Source organism: Dendrobates tinctorius, unplaced genomic scaffold (genome assembly GCF_039654945.1).
Source record: "Dendrobates tinctorius isolate UK_male_01 unplaced genomic scaffold, ASM3965494v1 ptg000022l, whole genome shotgun sequence".
Taxonomy (NCBI): Eukaryota; Metazoa; Chordata; class Amphibia; order Anura; family Dendrobatidae; genus Dendrobates; species Dendrobates tinctorius.
In genome coordinates, this window is record NW_027361690.1 from 26,332,832 (window position 1) to 26,358,392 (window position 25,561).

At 41.5% G+C, this 25,561-nt stretch overlaps 1 protein-coding gene across 8 annotated transcripts in view; it reads left to right on the forward strand.

Moving 5' to 3' along the window:
• PDE8A (phosphodiesterase 8A) overlaps positions 1–25,561 on the forward strand; it is a 523,736-nt gene that overhangs the window by 472,682 nt on the left and 25,493 nt on the right. For all 8 annotated transcript variants that reach the window (XM_073568515.1, XM_073568511.1, XM_073568512.1 and 5 more), the window contains 5 exons: positions 9,169–9,333; positions 15,326–15,374; positions 15,477–15,612; positions 19,462–19,660; positions 24,306–24,523. In XM_073568515.1, coding sequence (XP_073424616.1) covers positions 9,169–9,333; positions 15,326–15,374; positions 15,477–15,612; positions 19,462–19,660; positions 24,306–24,523 — 767 coding nt within the window. The remainder of the gene's footprint in view (positions 1–9,168; positions 9,334–15,325; positions 15,375–15,476; positions 15,613–19,461; positions 19,661–24,305; positions 24,524–25,561) is intronic.

The window sequence follows — 25,561 nt, forward strand, 5'->3', positions numbered from 1 at the left end:
TCTTGGCTATCCCATACATAAATTTCACTTGCAATTATCTACCATATTCTACCATATGATTAGTTATGCAGTATCTTGTCCTGTCAATGCATTGTTACTGTTTTGCTCCTGGTAGTGGAAAAATCACATTCCCTGATAGCTGAGTGTGTTATTAGGTTGATTCCCAAGTGATCACTGGTTTGAATCAAGGAGCAGCCATGAAGACAATTTCCCAATAAAAGAGAAACAGCATCATCCAACTCATCGATAGCCATCTCTCAGCCAAGAAAATTGCCAAACTGCATCATGTGAGTGCCATGGCAGTTGGAAGAATACAAAATAAAGTCCGTCCACTCATTGAGAAGCCAAAAGGTGGACATCCAGGCAAAATATCGAAGTCAACAAATCGGCTCATCCCAAGGTCTATCAGTTCGGGTGCGACAAACATGGCAGTGGAGATGGCTCGTATGCTTCATAATATGCATCACAGACATCCATGCAAGCATCGTGTTACGCGCATTACAAAAGTCTTGTATGGTGGCCCGGAAAAAGGTGAAGAAGCCTCATCATTAATATTGTCACAAGAAGCGTTGATTGAAGTTTGCAAAGAAGTACAAAAAGTAATTTAAAGATTTGAAACTGGTGATTTCGAGCAATAACACGAAAGTCAATAGACTAGTCTCTGATAGGTGCAAATGGGTCTGAAAGAAACAAGGGAAAAAGGGGCCAACAGATCGAGGAATTGAAGGAAATGATAAGTTCGGTGGAGGAAGGCTCCTGATATGGGGTTGTTTAACAGTCAAAGGCACTGGATACTAGGATCAATGGTGATCTCATTGCTGAGCTATATGTGAGTATCCTACAAGACAAGTTACTTCATACACTCCAGTACTATGGGTATGAAAAGGATGATATATTGTTCCAGCAGGACAACGACCCGAAGCATACGTCAAATTTGGTGAAGAAATGGTTCAATGACAATGAAGTAGAGGTGCTGGAATGGTCGCCAGTCCCCAGACTTCAACCCAATCAAGCACTTGTGGGTATAATTGAAGAAAATACTGTATACATACTTAAGTTGACCAGTATGCACCAACTTTGGGGACCTGTAGAACAGACCTGAGATCAAATTTCGGTCTCCACATGTTTGAATCTGATCGAGGGCATGTCCAGAAGGATTTAGGCAGTGTTGAAAACCAAAGGTGGATTTACGAAATACTAACAAAATAATAAAATATAAAATATAGATCTTTTAGGAGCAAAACAGTAACAATGCAGTGACATGAAACGAATCTGAATAACTAATCATATTCTAAATAGTTGCAAGTCAAATTTAAGTATGAGATATCCAATATGATTGTCTATAAATTGTTGGCAATCTCAAGTTCAATGCAGATGTGGATAATGAGATATGGAACATGAAGGTCAAAAGTTCAAAACATTTACCCTTCACTGTATATAGAAATATGTCAGTACTATATATTAGTGTTGTGTGTGTAGTTTTCTTTACTTGCATTTAGGAAATAAAAAAAATTTAACAATGGTGTGGGGTCCCCCTTATTTTTAATAACCAGCCAAGGGAAAGCAGTTGACTGTGAGAAGGAGTCAATAACCATGGAACTTCCCATCCAATTAATACCAGCTCACAGCTGTCGGCTTATCCGTTGCTGAATATTAAAGAGGGAATTTGTTGGGGAGTGCTTTTGGCAAAGAAAGGACTCTGTGTGTTTCTTTCTTTTGACTGTGGGTTTAGTAATGAGGGTGTCTCACAGATGCCGCTCCATTACTAACCCCTGGGATTGATGTCACCTGCCATAAAACAGCTAACATCAACCATTACCCCAACTGCCAATGTACCAGGGCAATCGGGAAGAGCTGAAGCCAAAAGCCAGAATTGGGGTGGCTGAGGACTGGTCTTATTAAACTGGGAAGGAGTCAATATTAATAGGCTGGGAAGGTCATTGGACATCAGCCCACAGCTGTCTGCTTAGCCTTAACTGGTTATTAAAAAATAGGGGGACTCCACATCATTTTTTTAGGGTCTCCCCTGTTTTACTCCTTTACTACAAAAAATAGTCCACAGGGTTCACCGTAATCCAAAGAAAGGACCCATGACGATCCCCTTCTTCTTCATCCAGTCTATAGAGTCCAGTTCAGAGAACGAAGCTGCATAGACTGTATCTGCAGCCACTGCCAGTTCTCACGCTGTGTAACGCGAGAACACTGCTGCTGTGACAAGCGGTGACATCAGTAAGGTTATCAGAGTTCACAGCCACTGAACTTTGGTATCTTAACTGACATCACCACTCGCAGCGTGAGAACAGCATTAACAGCAAAACAGCATTAACAGCTTAAACACATCATGGCTGTAGTAAAAAAAAGACATTCACCGATCATTCAAATATTATACGTGGTGAAAAATGAAGGTACTTTGTTCACAAATTGGCCAATTCGCGTGAGCCCAACAGCCAGCGACAATGCATACCCTTTTGTTATGACTAGTGATGAGCGAGTATACTCATTGCTCGGGTCTCCCCGAGCATGTTCGGGTGGTCTCCGAGTATTTTGGCGTGCTCAGAGATTTAGTTTTTGTTGCCTCATCTGCATTTTTTGCGACTGCTAGACAGCTTGAATACATGTGTGGAATGCCTGTTTGTTAGGGAATTCCCACATGAATTCAGCCTGTCTACAAGTCGCAAATCATGCAGCTGAGAGACGTAAACTAAATCTCTGAGCACGCCAATATTCGGAGGAGACCCGAGCAACAATGCTACTCGCCCATCACTAGTTAGGACCCTAAAACTAGCATGATGCCTCTCCTGAGCCAAAATCCTACAATTTTATGGGCATGCATCCCTCTGAAGAAGCCAGACTCAAAATACGCAGTACATGTTGCAGTGCTGGCAAGACTGAGCCAGGTGGGCTGACGGTCTGGAAAGCCGTGTGATGTGCTGACAGGAGTCATAGAGAGAGAGAGACTGGTGATTGATGGGGTGCCTCTGTGGTGAAGAGGTACCCGAGGACCTGTGTAGCCGACACAGCTAACGGACGGGTGTTCGTGTGGTACTTCTAGGAGAAGAGTCGTCTCCCTGGAGCACGTGGTATGACCTTGGACCTGGTGAGGCGTGGGTGTTGGGCATTCTCAGGCGGAGACAGATGTCCTGAAGAGCACCCGCCGAGCCCCTGGACCTGGTGAGGCCGGTGTGTGGGGAGTCCCTGGGAGGAGGGTCGCTCCCTGAATCGCACCCGGTGCGCCCTGTGTGTTGGACGGTCTCAGTTGGAGACGGTACGTCCTGAATAGCACACAGCCAGGACACGTGAGTTTTTGTGTGGTGTGTTTTTTTTCTTTTCTCAACTCAGCCTGCAGTGGCTCAGTGGGAGTCAAGAAGGTGTCAAGCGGCTTCCTGTAACTCGGCGGGGTTACGAAGGGGACAAGCGGCTTCCGGTAACTCGGCGGGGTTACGAAGACAACACCAGCAGCGGTGTGTGAACGGCAACCGGTAGTGTCGTGTTCGGTGACAGCAGAAGCTGTGGTGGTGCCAACAAGGACTTGTGTGGTATCGTAAGAGACATAAACTGTGTGGTGTGAACTGTGGTCTGAGAAGACCGGTATAGCGGACATGGGGAAGTCCCGGAAGGGGGCAGTGGCCCAAACCGGGGTGGTAGCCCAAAAGGGGTGGAGTCACAGAGGGAGACGGTGACCCAAAGTGGGGTGGTGGTCCAGAAAGGAGCCGAGTTTGAAGAAATGACAGCACTGGTTGGCTCAGTGGGTATGTCTGGGTAACCGCAGTGTTCATGTATGTCGTTGCCAGAATGTGGGATATTCTTGCTGGGTGATGACTGGCCGCAAGTATGTACCGTGATGCACCGGGAAGGAATCTCGGGACGAGTCAGGTGACTCTGGTAGAAACTCCTCTCACTTTCTGTCTGACCGAGAAAATGGTCCAGGTTCGCTGTAAACATGGGGTCACGGTGAACTATGCGGTAGACAGAGTAATGTTTGAGGGGCTCGGAGGCAGTGAGTGTCAAGGTGGCAGTATACCATCAGACTTAGTGTATGCCTTGGAGTGGGGCCGGGACTTTGTCAGGTTTGATGACATATGCCAGGAGGGTGGAGACGTTCCTACTGTTAGGCTAACCAATACTAAGACGGTGACGGCTCCTCACGTGGAGAGGTCAGAGGTAGATGTGACCGGACGAAGGGGTACATCTGCCCAAAGGATGGACCTGACAACTCGTGACAGGACTGAAGTTGACCTGGTTGATAAGATGGCTGGAGTATTGGCACGGTTAATGGGTAACTGGAGGGATTGCTCGGCAGGTCGGGGTGACGCAGACTCTGAGGGTGACTGTGGCTCTGAGAGAGAAAGGGAGCACAGAATAGAAGGGCTAGAGAAGGAAGTCTCTGAGCTCAGAGGTCACCTGTCAACATGGCAAGACCTGAACAAGACCCTTAGGGAAGAGATGGAAGAACATATGAAACGGGAAAGAGTCCTGAGACAAATGACCGAGCACAGGGTCGAGGAGCTTGAGAAAGAAGTCGTGGAGCTCAGAGAAACTGTAAGAGGTCTCCTGCGGGAGAAGAGCTTGGACGAAGATGTACAGTGGCCGGGCCCGAGTGACAACAAGACGTGACTGCCAGTACCAATCGTTGCAAAGGGTCATGAAGAGATAAAATCTTGTGAAGTTGGTGAGCAATGAACTGAATAAGACAGTCACCCGTTTGGGCCAACGGTAGTGAGGGAAGTGTCCGTGGTAAAGCCAGAGTCTTCTGTCCTGGAAGAGAGCAAGACCACAACCTTCAAATCTGTAATCGAGGTACCCGAAGACATGCAAGAAGCCTGTGCAGAGGAAGGTGTACATGAGGCTTTCAAAGTGGCGGTCAAGGCGTGTAAGGTGCACTGGGCACCTGAGACTCGGCAGTTGGTGATAATATCAGCCAGGGAAGATACAGCAAACTGGGTAGCTGTCCTGACAGAGATGCATTTACAATGTCTCCACGCCAAACAGCTGGTCAGGCGGAGTAATATGAAAGCTCCTCGACGCCTAGAGTTAGCAAAGGAGGCTATGGATCGGCTGGGTTTGCGGAAAGATGTGGTTCCGGTACCCAAAGCTCTGATTGGGAGAATCGTTGCAAGACTCGGGAAGGTAATGCAAGACCTTGTCAATATCTCCGGTGTGGTGAGGGTGAGGATCCCTCCTGAGGATGAAGACCAGGTATCCAGTGAAGTGGGTAGGATTCCCATCATGGTGGTTGGCTCCGTAGAAAGCTTGAACAACTTTAAGATGCTCTTGGAGTATTGAGTGGGGTACCTGCAAGAAATTGAGCAGTTGAGGCTGTACCGTCAGCGAATTAATAAAGAGGTACGGAATACCAGGTGGCGGCCGCCTCCAACCCAAGATGTAAGAACCCGAAGGGTTCCCCCAAGTAGTGACATGGCAGGTGGCGGAAGAGTGTCAGCAAGTGGCAGTCCAACGGGCTGTACGAGGCTGAGAGACATTAGTTCCTGTGAGACGCTGAATGGGTCAGACTCAGGCCAGACAGTAGGCCCGATTAAGACTGATGACCGTACCAACCGGGAGAGCCGGTCAGTGGGAGAAAGGTCAGGTGATGAAGCGCACTGTAGGAGGGTGGTGACTAAACAGTGTCTGATGACGCAGACAGACTGTGACTGGAGGGCCAAGGATCAAGGCCAATATTCTGACCGCTGGGGGTGGGGGAGGCCTAATGCACATATGAGGACGTGTGACAGATGGAGATGGTTCTCTCGACCTGTAGGGCAAGTGTAGTGCGTGCCCGGTCTCGAGATCCTGTGCTGTGTGTTCAACCCCACAGGTTTGAACAAAGGGGGAAGGTATGTGGTGTAATGACCCCTGTGTCCGCTAGGGGGCACTGTGTGGATGTCCCAAGAGAGAGGATGAGTGGCAGAATCCTGAAGGACCGTTATGTATCTCAAGGTGGGTGGCCTTGAGATGGAGACTGATGTGTTTGTTGATCAGCAGTGATATTGCTGAAGTGCTGTGTCAATGAGAAGTCTCCAGGGAGCTGGGGAGATGGGCGGACCCAGTTACCTACAAACCCACCCAGGGGGTGTGTTTGAGAACGTTGTGATAAAGTGTGTGAATGGTTCAAGGACCTGTGATGAGGTCATAGCCATGTGACCCGGTGGGGGTGGCTACGGACCGTATAAGGTGGCCAGGGTAGGTCACATGTGAATGCTGGGACCCGGTTAGTCCAGTGTGGAAGGTCCCGCTGAGATGAGGCTTCCTGGCTAACAGCCTGTGAAGTGGCTGTGAGTAATGGCGACATGTGCCTGTTAGTTCCCTGGAGGGAATGAACGTGTGCAGCATGGTGAAGCAGCACGAGGAAACCCTGAAAGGGTGAGATAACTTGGTGGCTAGAAAGCCTGCGCATTGAACAGTGCATAACTTGTATGACTACAGGATAACAGTGCTGAACTCTGTAATGGACGCTTTTCTGACTATATTCTGTTTCCTGTTGCTTTGATGGTTTATGATGCTGAATAAACCGAAGGGACTATGATTGTTTTATGAAAAACTCGTGCCGGATCTGGTTTTTGTGGCTGCAAGCGAGTGATCCCCCATGTGAATGACAGCGCTACCTCACAGTAGTAAAGGGTTAAAAAAGACACACATTAATTAAAAATTCTTTTAATGAAATAATCACACAAAGTTTTTGACCAAAGTTATTATTTATTTATTATGTGTCCATTTTGCAAGCCGGTGAGAAAATCTCGTCATACGGATGCTTAGATGCGAGAAAATTGCATCCTCGCATGACAATCGGATGACACACAGATCACTGTTCATGAAACATTTGTGCGATTCTGGTCTGTGAAAAACGGACTGTATTTCTATACGTTGTATGTGACTCCAGCCTAAAATAGGCAATGCAAAGCTATGTGTCTGAAAAATCCAGATAAATATAACCAAGCATAACTTCAGTTTTTTTTCGTACGTGTTTTAATGTGCTGTAAAAAAAATTTTTTTGTTCAAGTAATTTTTCTTTCTCTTTTCATAATACATATTAATGTTACTGTTGTATTCTATTTTTTTTTTTGCTGATATCTGGTGGTGTCATTTGGGAAATAAGGGAGCATGTTCCTGGGCAATTGCCTTGATTTCCCTCCCGACCCTAGCTATCAGTACATAGTGCAGCCACTGTAGTGTGACATCTGCAGTTCCTGTGTGGACACCTAACCCATGACTCAGGTCCCGCTGGGTATCCACTGGTCCTTGTGGGTCAGTCTGAGTATGAACATTACCTCTTGTCAATATTATGTGTGACCTTTTCTGCTGCAAAACATATTTTTTTTCACATCTGGATAAATATTTTGTGTGAACTTATGAAAAGTTAATCTTCCATGGTAGGACATATAAAGCATTGCACAAGATAAAAGCATGGGATCATAGCACAGACGCCAGAGGCAGTTATTTCAACCTGACCTTGTACTGAGTGTATTCCATTAATTTCAGTATTCTGCATCTAGAATTGAGGCAACAACATGTTCATGATTCTGTGCTCCACCTTAGCTCGGTCTCTTGTGACTTCATAGTTTACCCCCCTCAGGCTTGGTTAACAATGTGTCCTTATAATGTGGTTTAATTGAAATATCTTATTAAGCCTAAATGTACCAAGTCCATCTGATCTCACTATTTACATAGCAGAAAGAAGACTGGCACATCTCGAACCATTAAAACCAAAGAGGGTGTTGAGTTAAACCCTTGTCGGGTGGCCTATGCAGCCAGCACTACTGGTTTAGCCATAATGCATACAGTACTTATCTGCTCTGTAGACATCCTATCTTAGTAAGTGGATTCTGGGAGTATCCATCTAGAAACAGTGAGGTGCTCTACAGATGGTGAGGCAAGTATCAGTCTGACAAGACAGATCCTTCTTGTTTGAACATGGCCGACATTACTATGTCTGGCCCATAATTTGTTTCCAGAAGAGTATTCCTATCTCCACCAGAGAGAGAAAGCCAGTGAGGGAGGGCAGATATTAATAGCCTAGAGAGGGACCATTGTTTTTGGCCCCCCCTATCTCAGGAAATGCCATCAGTTAGGCTAGGTTCGCATTAGCGTTTGAGTCCGCAGCATATCATCCGCAAAGGCATGCAAAACGCTTTTTTATGTGCATCATCTGACGCATGACAGAAAAAACACTGCGTGTGCATGCGTTTGTATGCATTTTGCATGCGTTTGCATTGTTTATGCGCATGCGTTCGATAGGACATCAGACAAAAATGGGAGTGTCTCATGGGATTTCTATTTACATTTTGAAGAACGCATGCGTATTGAACGCATGTGTATGCATGTCCTTGCGTACTAATGCGTTCCTATAGACAGTAATGTGGGGTTTTTTTTGACTCGCACATCCGCATGCTTGCGCATATTTGACGGATTTTTGATGCCTTAAAAAATGCAACATGTTGCCTTTGCCTGACATCGCGAAACGACGCATGCGTACACAAAAGCATGCGAACGCATTCAAACACATGTCCCTGCATACACCATGTTAAATATATGTACGTAAGCGTCATGCGGATCAAACGCTGCGCACACAGATGCAAATGTGAAACCAGCCTAAGTGATTGTCAGGGATCCAACTTCTGCGAAGTTAATCAATCCTAAGAGTGAAGGGGCCACAGTGCTGACTCAGTCCCTTTACAGGTTTTTCTCAGCAAAGGGGCATACCTATCCACATTCACCTGAATAGGTCTGGCTGTAAGTTACCTGCACGGTGGAATTTTTGACCAGCTGATTATACAAGGAATGCGGTGCTGAAATAACATTGTAGCCCCTCCATTCTCGGGATGGGTGATTACGCCATAACTTAACCCCTTAGTGTCCACAACCCTGCTAATCAGCTGGTGTATCCTGAAACCTTTAGCTTGTAATCCTGAAGGGCCAAGTGAAGAGCTGATGATAACGTGCATGAATGGACTGGTTCTGCCAGACACTTGGCAGCACTATATCCTGGCTCATTGTGGGAGTCGCAAGCAAATTAAAATATTATATTCATGAATATACAATACAATAGCCCTGCAAGTCCTGGAGTAACTTATTTCAAATCAACTGTCTTGATTTTTACAACATTACAAAAAATAAAATTTCCTTTTTCCTATTCGGTTTGCATCCCTTAAATGTTTATTTTCTGTTACCTAGGTAATAAACATCATTAATTCTGCGCAAGAAAATAGCCCTATGCCAGTGGCAGAAGCTCTGGACCGAGTTCTGGAGATTTTAAGAACTACAGAATTATATTCTCCGCAGCTTGGAACCAAAGATGAGGACCCTCACACCAGTGATTTGGTTGGAGGTTTGATGACAGTAAGTGAACAGTTCAATGGTATATTTTACATGTACCATATATAATATATTGAATCTGTAAAAGTAAATGCATTATAACAAACTGTCAATATTCAATCTAGAGTAAATGGCTTCTATTTCCCAGTTATTACTTGGCTCAGGACAAAAAAAAATCTGTAATTTTTTTTTGGGGGGGATTTTGCTTAAAAAAAAATATAAAAAAATACGCATAGGATGGCAACATGAACAAATTATTACCATCCCATTCCAATAAATGTATATTGACGTTCTGTTATGGATATGTATACCCATCCTGCACATGTGTTCAGCTGTGGGCTAACAGATTGGCAGTCTTGTTATTTTCATGTCCCTGCCAGCATGTGTCTTTCCCACATCCTCTCTCTGTGGCTGCCCATGTTAGAAGTTATTCTTCTGAGAAAATCCTTGTTTTGCACAGGGTGAAAGTGTCTAAGGAATCTTACCTAGTTCCCAGACATGAGGGATATAGGAGAATATAGAAGTTGTACAGGTTTCAGATCTTTTTCTCTTGTATTTCTGTTTCTTGTTCTAATCACATTATCAGATTATACAATAGTATTAATAAATACAATATATATACTGTATGTATGTGTGTGTGTGTGTGTGTGTGTGTATATATATATATATATATATATATATTTATATATGTTGAAATCTTACTAATATCCCTTTACCCCCTTCCTTCTCTCTCTTCAGTATTGCAGATCATAGATACAGGGCTATGGGAGTATCGCAGTTCTCCAACAATCTGGTGACATAAATGTAGATTTTATTTTCCACGAGAATTGGATCAATTATGTAAATGACAACTCTGATCATACTCTGATCAAAGTTTAACTCTTTCTTGACATATGACGTACTGGTATGTCATATTTTGAGGTGCATTCCCGCAAGTGGATGTACCGGTACGTCATGGCGATTTTGCTGACGCAGGAGCGTTGCAAGCGTGATCACCGTCGGGAGCTCAGCTTAAGTGATGGCCTAAACGAGGCTGTCACTGCCAGGAGCAGTTTAACCCTGTGAATGCTGCTATCAGTAGTAATCACAGTCTTTATAAGGCTGGAAAAGGGATGGGGCTCCCCCTCCTGTACGATCGGCACCCTATGACGTCAGCTTGGCATGACAGCAGGAGGTCACATGACAACCTCCTGATCTCTCAGCTATGGAGGTCTGCTTAGACCATGCCCAGAGCATGGTCTAAGAGCTTTCTGCCAGTGTAAAAATGCAGTGCTGGTGCATTGCGATGCATTATGCCAGCAATCAGAATAATAAAAGTTAAAGTGCCATAGAGGGACTAGGTAAAAAAAAAAAAGTTTAAAAAAAAAAGTTTTAAAAAAAAAATATTTTTTAAAAATCCCAATGTAAAGAACAAAAAAATGAAAAATATTCTATTAATAGATATGTATATTTATGTAAAAACAGAAAGTACACATAACTGGTATTGCCACATTCTGAATGACCTAATCTATAAAAGAGTAACAAAAGTTAACAGATTCAGTGAACACCGTGAAAAAAATAAATAAATAAAAACATGGCAAACAAGTATGCTTTTTCAACAAACCACCAAAATGGTGGGATAAAACGCAATCAAAAAGAAGAATGTAAAAAAAAATGGTATAGCTGAAAATTTTATCTTGTCTTGCAAAAAACAAGCTCAGTTAGCGGGGAAAATAAAAAAGTTATAGATGTCAGAATATAGCGATGCAAAAACAATTATCTTTTCTATATGATTGTTTTTATTGTGTAAAAGGGCCAAAACCTAAAACAATTATGTAAATGAGTTATCGCTGTAATCATACTGACACAAAGAATAAAGCGATCTTATCACTTTTACTACACGCTGAACTTTCAGAAAAAAATCAGAACAATTCCTGAAATGCTAGTTTTTGTTAATTTTGCCTCCCAAATATTGGAATAGAAAGCAATCAAAAAATAGTATGTGCCTGAAAATGGTATCAATAAAAAAAGTCTTGTCCCACAAAAAACAACCCTTCACATGACTGTCGGCAGAAATATAGAAAAATTATAGCTCTCAAAATATGTTGATGCAATAAAAGCATCTTTTAGTGTGTGACATCATCCAGACATAAAAAAGATATAAATCTAGTACTTCTGTAATCGCACCGACCTGAAGAATAAAGTTGTCTAATCACTTATACCGCCAGAGGAACAGCGTAAAAAATAAATAAAACCAATTCTTCAACTGCTGTTGATTTGTTCATTCTGCCTCCCAAAGATCGCAGTAAGGCTTGGCTCACATTTATCCAGCGCTTTACGCTGAGCACTTACACCGGGGTTTCCATGTAAATCTCTGTAATATGTGATTCATTTGGAACCCCCAGCGGAAGATTCCCTATAATGAGGCAGATGGAGGCCCTGTGGACGCTGTCTGGCCTATTATCCGGCAGTGTCTGTATTTTTAACAATGCAAAAAAGCGCGGTTGATAACAGCTTTGTGTACGGCTGAACAGAGGCCAGACTGAGTCCATAGTAACTCTGCCGCCTCATTATTTTTATTGGATCCCTCTTATGTTTCATCTGAATTGTCATATGGAGATTAGATAAATGTGTTCAAAAATAGTAAAATGCTCTCAATAAAAGCTTCAACTCAATCCACAAAAAAAAGGTCCCCACTCAGGTCCACCTTCTGTCAATGGAATTATAGGAGGCTTCCACGTTACTGGTAAAACAACGGCTCTGGAAAAGCAAAATGGTTCCTCACCCCCCAAAAGAAATCCAGCGAATTATGCACTACCAAATCCTAATGCCCCTCTCCCTTCGGATCCCTACAGTATGCCTAACCCGCAGATAGTATTTACTTTGGTCATTTCTGTAGCAATAAGGGCCCGCTTAATTTACGAGTTGCATGTCTCCAGAAGCACAAGCTGGGTACTACAACGACAGATTTGCAATTTTCACTGAGCAACATCCATTGCTGCTTGTTTCTGGAAAACACCCATGGAGTCTAAATTGTTACTACACCTGTAGATAAGTTAGGTCACTTGAGGGGGGATACAGCAAACTGTTCTACCAAAATTAGTTCTCCAAGAGTCAAATAGCGCTCGTACCCTTCCGAGTCTTGCCTTGAGGCTAAGCAGTACTACTCAGCCACATATGGGGTATTGCCACGTTCAGCAGAAATTGTGTGACAAATTTTGGTGGCGTTTTTACCCATTTACCCAGTGGTATAAAATTCTTTGACATGCTGGCAGAGTCAATTTGATCACTGTACCTTTAGATAAAATACACTGAAAGATGTAGTTTGTAAAATGGAGTCACTTATGGAGGGGTTTTGCTGTTCTGGCACTTCATTGGCTCTGCCAAGGTGACTTGGCACCCGCAAACCATAGCAACAAAATCTGCAATATAATATGGCGCTCCTTCCCTTCTGAGATTTCCACTGTGTCTGAAAAGTATTTCCCAGTTATATGTAGGGTATTGGTGCACTGAATAAAAAAAATTGCACAACAAACAGAGGTCCATTTTTTCCTATTAGCCCTTTAGAAAAATGTAAAACTTGGGGTTAAAACAATATTTTAGTGATAAAATTGCAATTGTTCTTGCTTCAACGCCCAACTGTATAATATTCTGAGAGGCACATGTTGTGTCAATATTCTAACTGCACCCCTAGATGAATTCATTGTGGATGTAGTTTGCAAAGTGGGGTTACTTATGCTGGATTCTGCTTTTCTGGCACCCCAGGGGCTCTGCCAATGTGACATGGCACCCACAAACCGTTCCTGCAAAATCTGAACTCCAATATGGCGCTCCTTCCCTTCTGAGCTTTGCATTGTTCCTCAAAAGTAGTTTTTGACCACATATGGAGTATTGGCATACTGAGGAGAAAATGCTTAACAAATTGTAATGTTCATTTTCTCCTATTATCCTTACAATTAAAAACTTGGTGCCAAAGCTACATTCTAGTGGTAAAAAAGATAATTTTCCATTTACTCAGCCCTACGTTACACAATTCTGTGAATCGCCTGAGGTTTAAAATTGTTCACTACACACCTAGATGAATTTCCTGAAAAGTGTAGTTTCCAAAGTGGGGTCACTTGTGAATTTTTCTGCTGTTTTGGCATGTCAGAGGCTCTTCAAATGTGACATTGAATCCACAATATTCCAGCCAGAATGTCACACCAAAATTCAAATGATGCTCCTTCCCTTCTGAACCTTGCCATGCACTCACACAGTAATGTTACATAATATATGGGGTATAAGTATACTCCGGAGAAATTGCACAGTACATTTTCTCCTGTTACCGTGTTAAAAATTTGAGCAAAACCAACATTTTTTTCTTTAGAAAAAAATGTTTCATTTTCACGGCTAAACGTTATAAAATTCTGTGAAGCATCGGTAGTGCTTACCACCACATTTCTAAATAAATTCCTTGAGGGGTGTTGTTTCTTTAGGGGTTTCCACAGTTTAAGCACATCAGGGGCTCTGCAAATATAACATGGCATCTGCTATCCCAGCCAATTTTGTGCTCCAAAAGACTAATGGCACTCCTTTTCCAAGCCCTGCCGTGCACATATGGTGCATCTGTGTACTCAAGGAAAAAAAGAACCCAAAAATTGTTGAGCAATTTCTCTTATTACTCTTGTGAAAAATAAACACAATTGGGGCTAAAGCAACATTTTGTGGGAAAAATGTATTATTAATTTTCACGGCTTAACGTTATAAAATTCTGTGAAGCCTCTGCTGGTTTAAGGTGTTCACCACACAAATAAATTACTTGAGGGTAGTAGTTTACAAAAAGGGTGTCACTTGTGGGAGGTTTCCACAGGCACACTAGGGGCTCTGCAAACACGATATGGTGTCTTATCTATTCCAGCCAATTTTGTGTTCCATAAGTCAAATGATACTTCTCCCCTTCCAAGCCCTACCTTGCGCCCAAACACTAGTTTTCCACCACATATGTGGTATCTTCTTACTCAGGAATAATTGCACAACAAATTGCATGTTTCATTTTTGTAGAAAAAGGTAAAATTATCATTTTTTTTCCTTCCAAACTGCTTTAATTTCTGTAAAGCACCTGAAGGGTTAATAAACTTCTTAAATGTGGTTTTGAGGACTTTGATGGGTACAGGTTTTAAAATGATATCAATCTTTGGTATTTTCTGTCATATAGACCCCCAAAGTCACTTCAAATGGGATGTTGTTCCTAAAAAGAAAAAATTGTTTTGTAAATTTTGTTGGAAAAATTAGAAATTGCTGATCAACATTTAATCCTTCTAGCTTCCTAACAAAAATAAATTATGTTTCCAAAATGATGCTGATGTGAAGTAGACATATGGAATTGTTATTTAATTATTTTGTGCGGTATTACTAACTGGTTTAAGTGCATAGAAATTCAAAGTTTGAAAATTGCGAAATTTTCAAGATTTTCTCCAAATTTCTGATATGTTCATACATAATCACAAAAAAATCGACCTAAATTTACCACTAACATAAAGTAGAATGTGCCATGAAAATATAATCTCAGAATCAGTAGGCTCCGTTGAAGCGTTCCAGAATTAAAGCCACATAAAGTGACACAGATGACAGACACAGCAAGCAGGGATATTATACCTGTGTGAAGAGAGGAGATAGATGTTAATTTGTTGCCACTGAATTAGCTGCAGCTTCTGGATACTTAGCTACTGGGATATTTTGCTGAAGGGAACACCACATTCATACACCCCCCGCACTGAAACACACTGGTCAGTATGGTAAAATTTGACCTTGTCAGGAAGGTGAAAATAGGCTTGGGGTTGAATGGGGTTAATGGGAGAATGCAGTGATACTGAAGTGTTTTTTTCTTTCTTTTTTTAATAAGTCGATTTCTGTGCATGATGCTTACATGTATTTTTCTTGTATATTAGATTATTATCTAGCGTAGGAAACTAAAGTCTCTGTACATCGCTAATTGTAAGGATGATTATCAACCATGTGTGAAATGTGAAAATCTAATTTTGCTATTTTTCTTTTTTAGGATGGTTTAAGAAGACTTTCAGGGAACGAGTATATCTTCTCAGCAAAACGTATGTTCTTCTCCCCATGGTGTCTATATTTTGGATTGTGTTTTGGAGCTCTATCGCTCTAGCCTTTATTTTCTATTTTTTGTTATCTCCTCATCCGAGCAGAAGTCCATCCGTCTTCTGGGCATTTAATCTCATCTCTCTCCCTAACTGACATTCCACCTCGGATAGCTCAAGCAATGGAGAATGAAGAGGACTGGGAGTTTGATATCTTTGAATTAGAGGCTGCGACCCATAAAAGGTACTGCTACTGCTTCTATATTATCTCTGATGTCCGCTCATATAAAATATTGTCAAGATTTATGAACACAAAGAGCCAGATACATCACGATGTTTTCACCAGAAACTTGTAAAACACCTTGAAATGTTGCAAAAAAAATGTCACAACCAACGTTGCTCAAAAAATGTAACTTCTGGCAATTTTACACCATTCCCAGCTAGTTCCACTAAAGTAGGTAGAGCAATGATGGGGCGGGGTGATGACCTCCCAGTAATTGCATCACAATTAATCTATGATAGTGGCATAAATTACTCCAGAAATGTATGCTAGCAGAGGTCCTCAGCCTTTGTTGGATGCGTCTAATTCATTAGGTTGATCATTTTACTCCAGCACTCTTTTCAGTAATACTGGTGCGCACAATGCCAGTCTTAATGAATCTGGCCCAAAATGTATTTTATTCTGGTGTCACCATGTCCTGATGGCCACTAAAATATATAAATACTTGATTAGTAATGGTAGAAATGCATTTATGCAAGTTTAACCTTCAACCATGATCCTTTGTATGATGAGAACCCTCTTCCTCCAGCCCCAACTCAACAGGACCAACGAGAAGACTTTATATTAAAGGGGTTATGCAAGATTATGAAAACATGACTGCTTTATATTGGCAATGCTCAGTATAGCAGCACAGTCTCATTTAGGTCAATGGAGTTAAGCCACAATATCACACACGTCGTCTGGACTTGGGTAGCACCAGCTCTTGTAGAAACCTCAGTATGACTGATGGAATGAAAATAATCTAATCTAGAAAATGTGAAATTGCAAAAATTAATATTACCCCAGACCATGAACATAACAATAAATGTATTTAATTTTAACCACCAATAATATAAAACTATTCAACATTCATTCATATAATCATGTAATAATACATTGTGCAAAAAGGCCTACTTTAAGATCGGGAGAATCCAGTTGTTTCAAAACAAAAAATAATCCTGAGGTACTGAAGCGAAAAGTTAATAAATTGCCACATTTACTCTTCTGTACATGGTGCAGACTGCCCTAACCAGCAAAATGCTTTGAATAGGATGACGGCAGTGTGAGGTGTTTTTTTTTTTTACAGTGTAAAAATGCAAAAATCTCCCAAAATGGAAAAGTAAGGTCATCTGTAATTTGTACTCCACTGTCCTATATTGTGAGACAATGTTTTATTTACACTTCGATTCTATTAACGAACCTTTCAGATGGAATTGTTTTCTATTACATTCAAAGCACAAGTGATACAAGTCGCTTTCATCCATTCCCTGTTTTTGAAGAAAAAATACAAAAAAGCATAAAAGGATCAAAATTATTAATATAGCTTAACCCCCTCCTATAAATTGTCCCATGACTCCTCTTTCTCTGTTTCTTCTCCCAATCCCAATATATTCCTAGAACTGCTGGGCTTCATTTGAAGCAGAAATTAATGATAGAAGTAGGAAAGTACTTTGAAGAACTTGTGTATATGTACTGTGAGCGCATTCTGCTTCTTTGCTTGGAAGGTGTTCCAGTTTTCTTTTTTCATAATTAAAGTGGTTGACCACGACAGTAGCCTCATTCTTACACATCAGGACATTGGTGCACTAATTATTTTTCGTCTTGGTATTTTCTATTATTCTTTATAAATTAAAAAACTGGTTATAAAACAAAATACCTTTGCATCAGATAGATAATAAATGAAAGCTGAAACCCTCACTGATTCTGAGAATGTGGGCCTAAAATCTCATGTGTGATGATGGCTATATTAGGCTACTTTCAGACTTGCGTTCCTTGGAGCTGCGTCGGGCTGCACACGGCTCCGCCCATGGCCGCGCCTCCTCCGGTCAGCTCCGCCTATGGGCGCATGACGCGGCATGCGACCTGTGTACAAAAAATAAACATAAGCCAGCTCACCAGTAACCTGCCGCAGACCTCGGAACACCGTATGGACTAACGTGGGACCAATCAGAAAAAGGATATTCGTTCCAGCTGCGTAAAATCAATTCTTCTTTATTCCATCATTTTAAAATACAAAAACTCTCCATTGTATGTGCCATAGCCACGGACACGGCAACGCCGTTAGATCCAAATCCAAAAGGATATATTGTTCGTGTCTACTTTATATGTGAATTGAATATTGTACAAATTAGAATTTAAATACTGAATTAAATTAGGTATGGCAGATATATCTCCACCCCAAATAATGAGGGTATCATCGATATATCTACCATACCACATCCGAGGAGGGGATATAAAACGACGCCTATTAACTAGAGAGGCCTTTTGGATTTATCACCTTAATACCTGTTTCCCTAATGGTCTAAACAAGCGCAATGACCTTATGCTTCACTATTGTTGAGAAGAATTTAAATGTTGTTTTTATTACAATTGTGTATATACAAGTGTTGATATTATCTGTGGTTCTTAAATGGTTAAATTGTCATGTGATTGCACTCTACAAATGCCATTGGACAAACTATGCTATATAAGTTAAGAGAGGATAGTAGATTCTCATGGCTTTGACAAAGATCGTTCAGATCGAAACGTGTTGCCGTGTCCGTGGCTATGGCACATACAATGGAGAGTTTTTGTATTTTAAAATATGCGACCTGCGTACCCTATCTTTAGCATTGGGTACGCAGGCCGTGCGCAGGTATGCGTTTGCGGCGGTGCTTTTAAATATGTTGTGAGCTTTGTCCTACATTTGACCTGTTGAAGCGCAATGTAAGCTAAAAACGATCGTCATCTGTACTTGCTCCATGGTTTTATCTGCCTGCTGTTGGTAACTTAATGCCACAATAAAGGATATTTTTTGCATGGGACGGACTCTGCCTATCCACTTTCTTCTCTATGGATATAAAGATAGGGTACGCAAGTCGCATGCAGCGACATGCGCCCATAGGCGTAGCTGCCTGGAGGAGGCGCAGCCATGGGCGGAGCTTAGCGGCGGCCGTGCTCAGCCTGACGCAGCTCCAAGGAACACAAGTGTGAAAGTAGCCTTAATTATATATATTTACTATACAGACAATTAATGGATAGTTATATGGATTGTCCCAAATTTTAATATGGATGACCCATGCATAGGACAGGTCATCAATATCAGATTGGTGGTGGACGGCCATTTATCAGTTATTTGCTCATTTATGCTCTGGAGCAGAATTCAGTGCTTATATCTGGCGTCACCACTGGAGCTAATAACTGCTGATATTTGGGGCTTCTGGGTGTTGGACCCACACCATCTGATGTTTGTGGTTCCAAAGTCACCTTTGTGATTGAAGCTGAAGAACATGGGCACTACCGCTCCCATTTACACAGGTGACTTTCAGTTCCCTGATAGGTAGCTGTCCCAGCAGTTTGACACCTAGCGATCATGCATGTATCATCTCTCCTGTGGATAGGTGATACATTTCTTATGTGGAAACCCCTCTCTAGCTGTGTTTATACCAGTGTACAGGTTCTGTTCAGATCCTTTGTTACAAATTCTGCAGATTTTATCTGAAAAAATTGCTTTACATGCAGTGCTATATTTCTCATCAAAGCAACATAAACCGCAGTGGAAGCCAAAATGCCAATGCAAGTCAAGGGTCCATTGCCGCACCACTGGGATCTGCCAGACAACCCATCCAGGAGAACATTACGGCTTCAGATTTCTGACCTCCATTAATAACTGAACCTTGCTTCTAACAATATTTTTATATCTAGGTAATATTGTTGTATACATGTAGGTATTACTGATGCTGTTCCAAAATCCCTTTATTTGTGCCTAGTTCTCACCATTCTTATGGAATATTTTTAGTAGAGCTCTTTTTTTTCCACTCCTTTTGAATGAATCATTTTCTTCTTTTCTTGCAGACCTTTAGTTTATCTTGGCCTTAAAATGTTTGCGCGGTTTGGGGTTTGTTCCTTCCTTAACTGCTCAGAAGTTACCTTGAGGTCCTGGCTGCATGTCATTGAGTCCAATTACCATTCAAGCAATGCATACCATAATTCAACACATTCCGCCGATGTCTTACATGCCACTGCTTACTTCCTGTGCAAAGAGAGGGTGAAGGTAAGAAAACCTTCACTATTACCCGCTGGGTAGGAAAAATGTCTATCGCTTTGCAGTTATTGTGATATGAACATGAACACATGAAAGTTGACTTAGCACTAGGAGGATAACCACTTAGTGAGTTGTGAGTGTATAGGCGAGGTCCTTTCTCAGGATCCTCTTCTCTCTAGTTTGCAGAGAAGTTACAAAGAGTGTTATTCGCTCTATTGGACCTGTCACGTCCTGCATGATTGGGGATTTTAGTGCAACGTTTTCTGCAGATTTGCCACTGCAAATAGAGTAAAATAAAGATAAACACGTACGGTGCTTCCCTTGTCCAGTCTTCCGTTATTTTCTATACAGCACAGCCTCCTGCATTGTTGTCTTCTTGTGACCCCTGCAGCGTGTCAGACATCATAGTAACATAGTAACATAGTTTTGAAGGCTGAAGGAAGAACTTATGTCCATCTAGTTCAGCCTATTTTTAGTGCAGCTGTTCTGCATTGTTGATCATGGGGAAGGCAAAAAACCCACAGAGTAGAAGCCAATTTTTTCCATAGGGAAAAAAATTCCTTCCCCTAAGCTGGGTCAACCATCTACCTATAATATTATGTTATTCGTAACCTTCTATATTGTTACTCACAAGAAAAGCATCCATTCCTTACTTAAATTCATTCAATGAGTTGGCCATCACCACTTCCTCAGGAAGAGAATTCCAGAGCCTCACTGCTCTTACCGTGAAGAACCCTCTTCTATGCTGGTACAGAAATTGTCTTTCCTCCAAACGAAGAGAATGCTCCCTTGTTCTTGACACAGTCCTTGGTACAAACAGTTCATTGGAGAGATCTCTGTATTGCCCTCTGATATACTTGTACAGTTGTGGCCAAAAGTATTGACACCCCTGCAATTTTGTCAGATAATACTCAGTTTCTTCCTGAAAATGATTGCAATCACAAATTCTTTGGTATTATTATCTTCGTTTAATTTGTCTTAAATGAAAAAACACAAAAGAGAATGAGGCAAAAAGCAAAACATTGATCATTTCACACAAAACTCCAAAAATGGGCCAGACAAAAGTATTGGCACCCTCAGCCTAATACTTGGTTGCACAACCTTTAGCCAAAATAACTGCGACCAACTGCTTCCGGTAACCATCAATGAGTTTCTTACAATGCTCTGCTGGAATTTTAGACCATTCTTCTTTGGCAAACTGCTCCAGGTGCCTGATATTTGAAGGGTGCCTTCTCCAAACTGCCATTTTTAGATCTCTCCACAGGTGTTCTATGGGATTCAGGTCTGGACTCATTGCTGGCCACCTTAGAAGTCTCCAGTGCTTTCTCTTAAATCATTTCCTAGTGCTTTTTGAAGTGTGTTTTGGGTCATTGTCCTGCTGGAAGACCCATGACCTCTGAGGGAGACCCAGCTTTCTGACACTGGGCCCTACATTATGCTGCAAAATTTGTTGGTAGTCTTCAGAATCATAATGCCATGTACAGGGTCAAGCAGTCCAGTGCCAGAGGCAGCAAAGCAACCCCAAAACATCAGGGAACCTCCGCCATGTTTGACTGTAGGGACCGTGTACTTTTCTTTGAATGCCTCTTTTTTTTCTCCTGTAAACTCTATGTTGATGCCTTTGCCCAAAAAGCTCTACTTTTGTCTCATCTGACCAGAGAACATTCTTCCAAAATGTTCTAGGCTTTTTCAGGTAAGTTTTGGCAAACTCCAGCCTGGCTTTTTTATGTCTCGGGGTAAGAAGTGGGGTCTTCCTGGGTCTCCTACCATACAGTCCCTTTTCATTCAGATGCCGACGGATAGTACGGGTTGACACTGTTGTACCCTCGGACTGCAGGGCAGCTTGAACTTGTTTGGATGTTAGTCGAGGTTCTTTATCCAACATCCGCACAATCTTGCGTTGAAATCTCTTGTCAATTTTTCTTTTCCGTCCACATCTAGGGAGGTTAGCCACAGTGTCATGGGCTTTAAACTTCTTGATGACACTGCGCACGGTAGACACAGGAACATTCAGGTCTTTGGAGATTGACTTGTAGCCTTAACATTGCTCATGCTTCCTCACAATTTGGTTTCTCAAGTCCTCAGACAGTTCTTTGGTCTTCTTTCTTTTCTCCATGCTCAATGTGGTACACACAAGGACACAGGACAGAGGTTGAGTCAACTTTAATCCATGTCAGCTGGCTGCAAGTGTGATTTAGTTATTGCCAACACCTGTTAGGTGCCACAGGTAAGTTACAGGTGCTGTTAATTACACAAATTAGAGAAGCATCACATGATTTTTCGAACAGTGCCAATACTTTTGTCCACCCTCTTTTTTATGTTTGGTGTGGAATTATATCCAATTTGGCTTTAGGACAATTCTTTGTGGTTTTTCATTTAAGACAAATTAAATGAAGATGATAATAATAACAAAGAATTTGTGTTTGCAATAATTTTTTAGGAAGAAACTTAGTATTATCTGACAAAATTGCAGGGGTGTCAATACTTTTGGCCACAACTGTACATATATATTAGGTCTCCCCTAAGTCTTCTCTTTTCTAGAGTAAATAGACCTAATTTTGATAACCTTTCTGGGTATTGTATTGAACCAACTCCATTTATCATTTTAGTATCCCGCCTTTGAACCCTTTCAAGTTCAGTAATGTCTTTCTTGAGCACCGGCATCCAAAATTGCACACAATACTCCAAGTGTGGTCTGACGAGTGATTTGTACAGAGGGAGAATTATGTTTTCATCTCGTGTCCCCAGACCTCTTCTAATGCATCCCATGACCCTATTTGCTTTGGTGGCAGCTGCCTGACACTGGGCACTCCAATTTAGTTTCTTATTGACTAAGATGCCTAAGTCTTTTTCCATGTCTGATTTCCCCAGCAGTTTCCCATTTAGAAAGTAATTGTAGTATCTGTTTCTCCTTCCCATGTGCATAACCTTACACTTATCTGTGTTAAACTTCATTTGCCATTTTTCAGCCCAATTCTCCAATTTACTCAAATCTGTCTGTAGTTGCAAACTGTCCTACTTTGGGTTAACTACCTTACATAGTTTTGTATCATCTGCAATATATTAAATAGTAGGGGGCCCAATACAGAACCCTGTGGTACTCCACTAGTAACCCTGGCCCAATCTGAGTATGCACCATTAATAATAACCACTCTTTGTTTTCTATCACTAAGCCAGCTACCTACCCATCTACACACATTTTCCCCTACAGGAGATTGGATTACAGAGACTGGCAGAAGACTAGGTCAGAGACACAAAAAGAGCTAGAGAAATTGAGTGTAGTGCTTTTTATTTTATATTTTACTCTATCTGCATCAGAAAACCTATAGAAAAATCTATACCAAAATCCCTCTTCATCCAAGACAGGACCAGTCCAGCAGAGCAGGAGATCTTCTCTCTAACTGCTCTCCTCACTTGGCCAAGAGATGAATATCGGATCTTTTTTAGGTGGACGCTGTAAATGGGGTGTATTGAACTCAGTGGGAAAAATCCACAAGTCTGCTACTGATCTGCAACATAAATTTTAAATTTGCGGCACATTTTCATGTGGATTTTTTTTGCAGAGTGTGCCAAAGATTTGATAACCTTTTATCTACTTTGCTGCTACTAAAATATGGCATATCCAGATGGCAAGTCCGCAACATATCCAGCCCTTGTAAATAACTCCTTCATGCTTAAAACATGCTTAATATTTAGCTAATAGGTTCCCTTTAAATTTTTGCTGGTTATCATTGGAAGCAGTTAACAAGCTTGTTGACCAGCATTTTTTGACCACGTGGCTAGGCTCCATAATGCAGAGCATGTATGTGTGCTTTTACGTAGCTAAAAATGTAACATTCATATACATAATTGTAGGTACATTTTCGCTTCCACATATATAAAATGCAGCGTTCTGTTTGGATTATTGTAATTAACCCTGATAATTTCATTTTATTTGAGAATTTTTACTTTGAATTGCAACAGTCGTCACTGATTATTTCTTTTGAGTATATAAAAGGATGAGGCCTTGTTCAGGGATCCCGTTGGTGACTTCTAATATTCTTAATTGTATAGCAGGGTTACATTATCCCCTAAATGCATGTCTGTGCTGCTGCAGAGCCTGTTTTTGTAGAGGAATAGTGAATTTCATATCCCCTACCAGTGTCTGCATCCGTTGCCTTGTATTACAATATCAGCCACAATACTTCAGTACACTGTTAGCCAGTTTTCCACCCCCATGCATTGCCACCCACAAAGCTAACTAAGTGCCATCCATATTGCATAATGTCTATATAACTGGACGTTTTTATGCATGGTGTACGATAAGGCTGAGGCTGCATTGTGCAGCACTGAAATCACGACTCACTTGCCATAAACGTCATTGTAAGTCACGTGCGTCTGCAACTTCCCGTTGAGTTTTCTGCTATTTGGCCCTTTTTAAAGGGCTCTAAAATAGTCGCATGTCAACAGGACGCAGACAAGTTGCTCAGATTTGTTTTGTGCTCAACTTTTCCGAGAATTGCTGCGCACTACTCGTCACCACGTAGCCCCAGCTTAAATATATGATTATGCATTAGTTCACTATTTTTTTTCTATCGCACACTGGTGTAAATTCATTGTGCAAGTGTCACTGTTCTATAAGCCACCATATTAATGATGTGACCTATCTGTTTAGCAAAGCCTGGATCAGATCGATGAGGTTGCTGCTCTCATTGCTGCCACTGTTCATGACGTGGATCATCCTGGGAGAACGAATTCATTCCTATGTAATGCTGGGAGTGAACTGGCCATCCTGTACAATGATACGGCAGTGTTGGAGAGTCATCATGCTGCGCTGGCGTTCCAGCTGACAACGAGAGATGACAAGTGCAATATATTCAAAAACATGGAACGGTAAGATGGCACAGTAGATAATATTTACATGGTGGATGAAACTGTTAATTTATTGCACACTTATTCAGGATATATTTCTTTAATCATAGATAAAATCTCTTTACTTTTGTATGTTTTTACTATGCTGCAATGTTGAGATTCCCGAGACTCACCAACTTGGATTGACCACCTCATGGTCAATATGTCAATACTGTATCCATTTTGAATAATGCAGATTAAATAATACAGTCTTCCATGAAATTTGAATCTATTTAAACTAATGAAATAGCACAAAAAGAGGACTTAAAAATCCTCCAATATTACAAGAAAACAAATGCACTGGATGCAGTGGACCCATATAATTAAGATAACAACACAGGTGCAAGAATACCGATGAGGTAGGCCTGGACGGGTAAACCAGTCTGCTTTTTTGCTGTTTTCTTGTAATGTTGGAGGATTTTTAAGTCCTCTTTTTGTGCTATTTCAGTGTTTGGATTTAGTGTTAGGGACCCGTAAACGTGGGGACCTTTGGCGCAGGTTACGGGCTCACGTATTTTGGCCAAAATATCAGCTAATACCTCACATTTTTTATTGGCACTAAGCTCTGTATCTGTTTGCAGAGCCTGCACTCCTAGCGCTGTTAACCCATTCCTGTAGCCCTGCTTTATCCAGTCACATTTATCTAATTCCAACCAGATAGACTCGTGTTCCAGCCTCTATAATACCAGCAGCATAGACTTTGCTACCACCTAAGGATATCTATTACCCTATCGGTGTCTTTTGCAGTTTTCTACCAAAAGAAACCAAAAGACCTTTCTGATGAAGGTCCGTTGTTGGACCGAAAACGTTCATACGATATGAGTCTATTTTTGTCTGGATGCTAAATAAAGAATATACTGCTTCTTCATTTTTGAGTGCCTAGTATTTTTGTACATATTTACGGGTTGGAAACCTTACTTGAGCACTGAACAACCTTCCTTTTTTTCTCTGGAGTGCCTTCACATTTTTTATGTGTTTTTTTTTTTTTTGCACTTATTCAGGGTGCAGTTGCGCCCATTT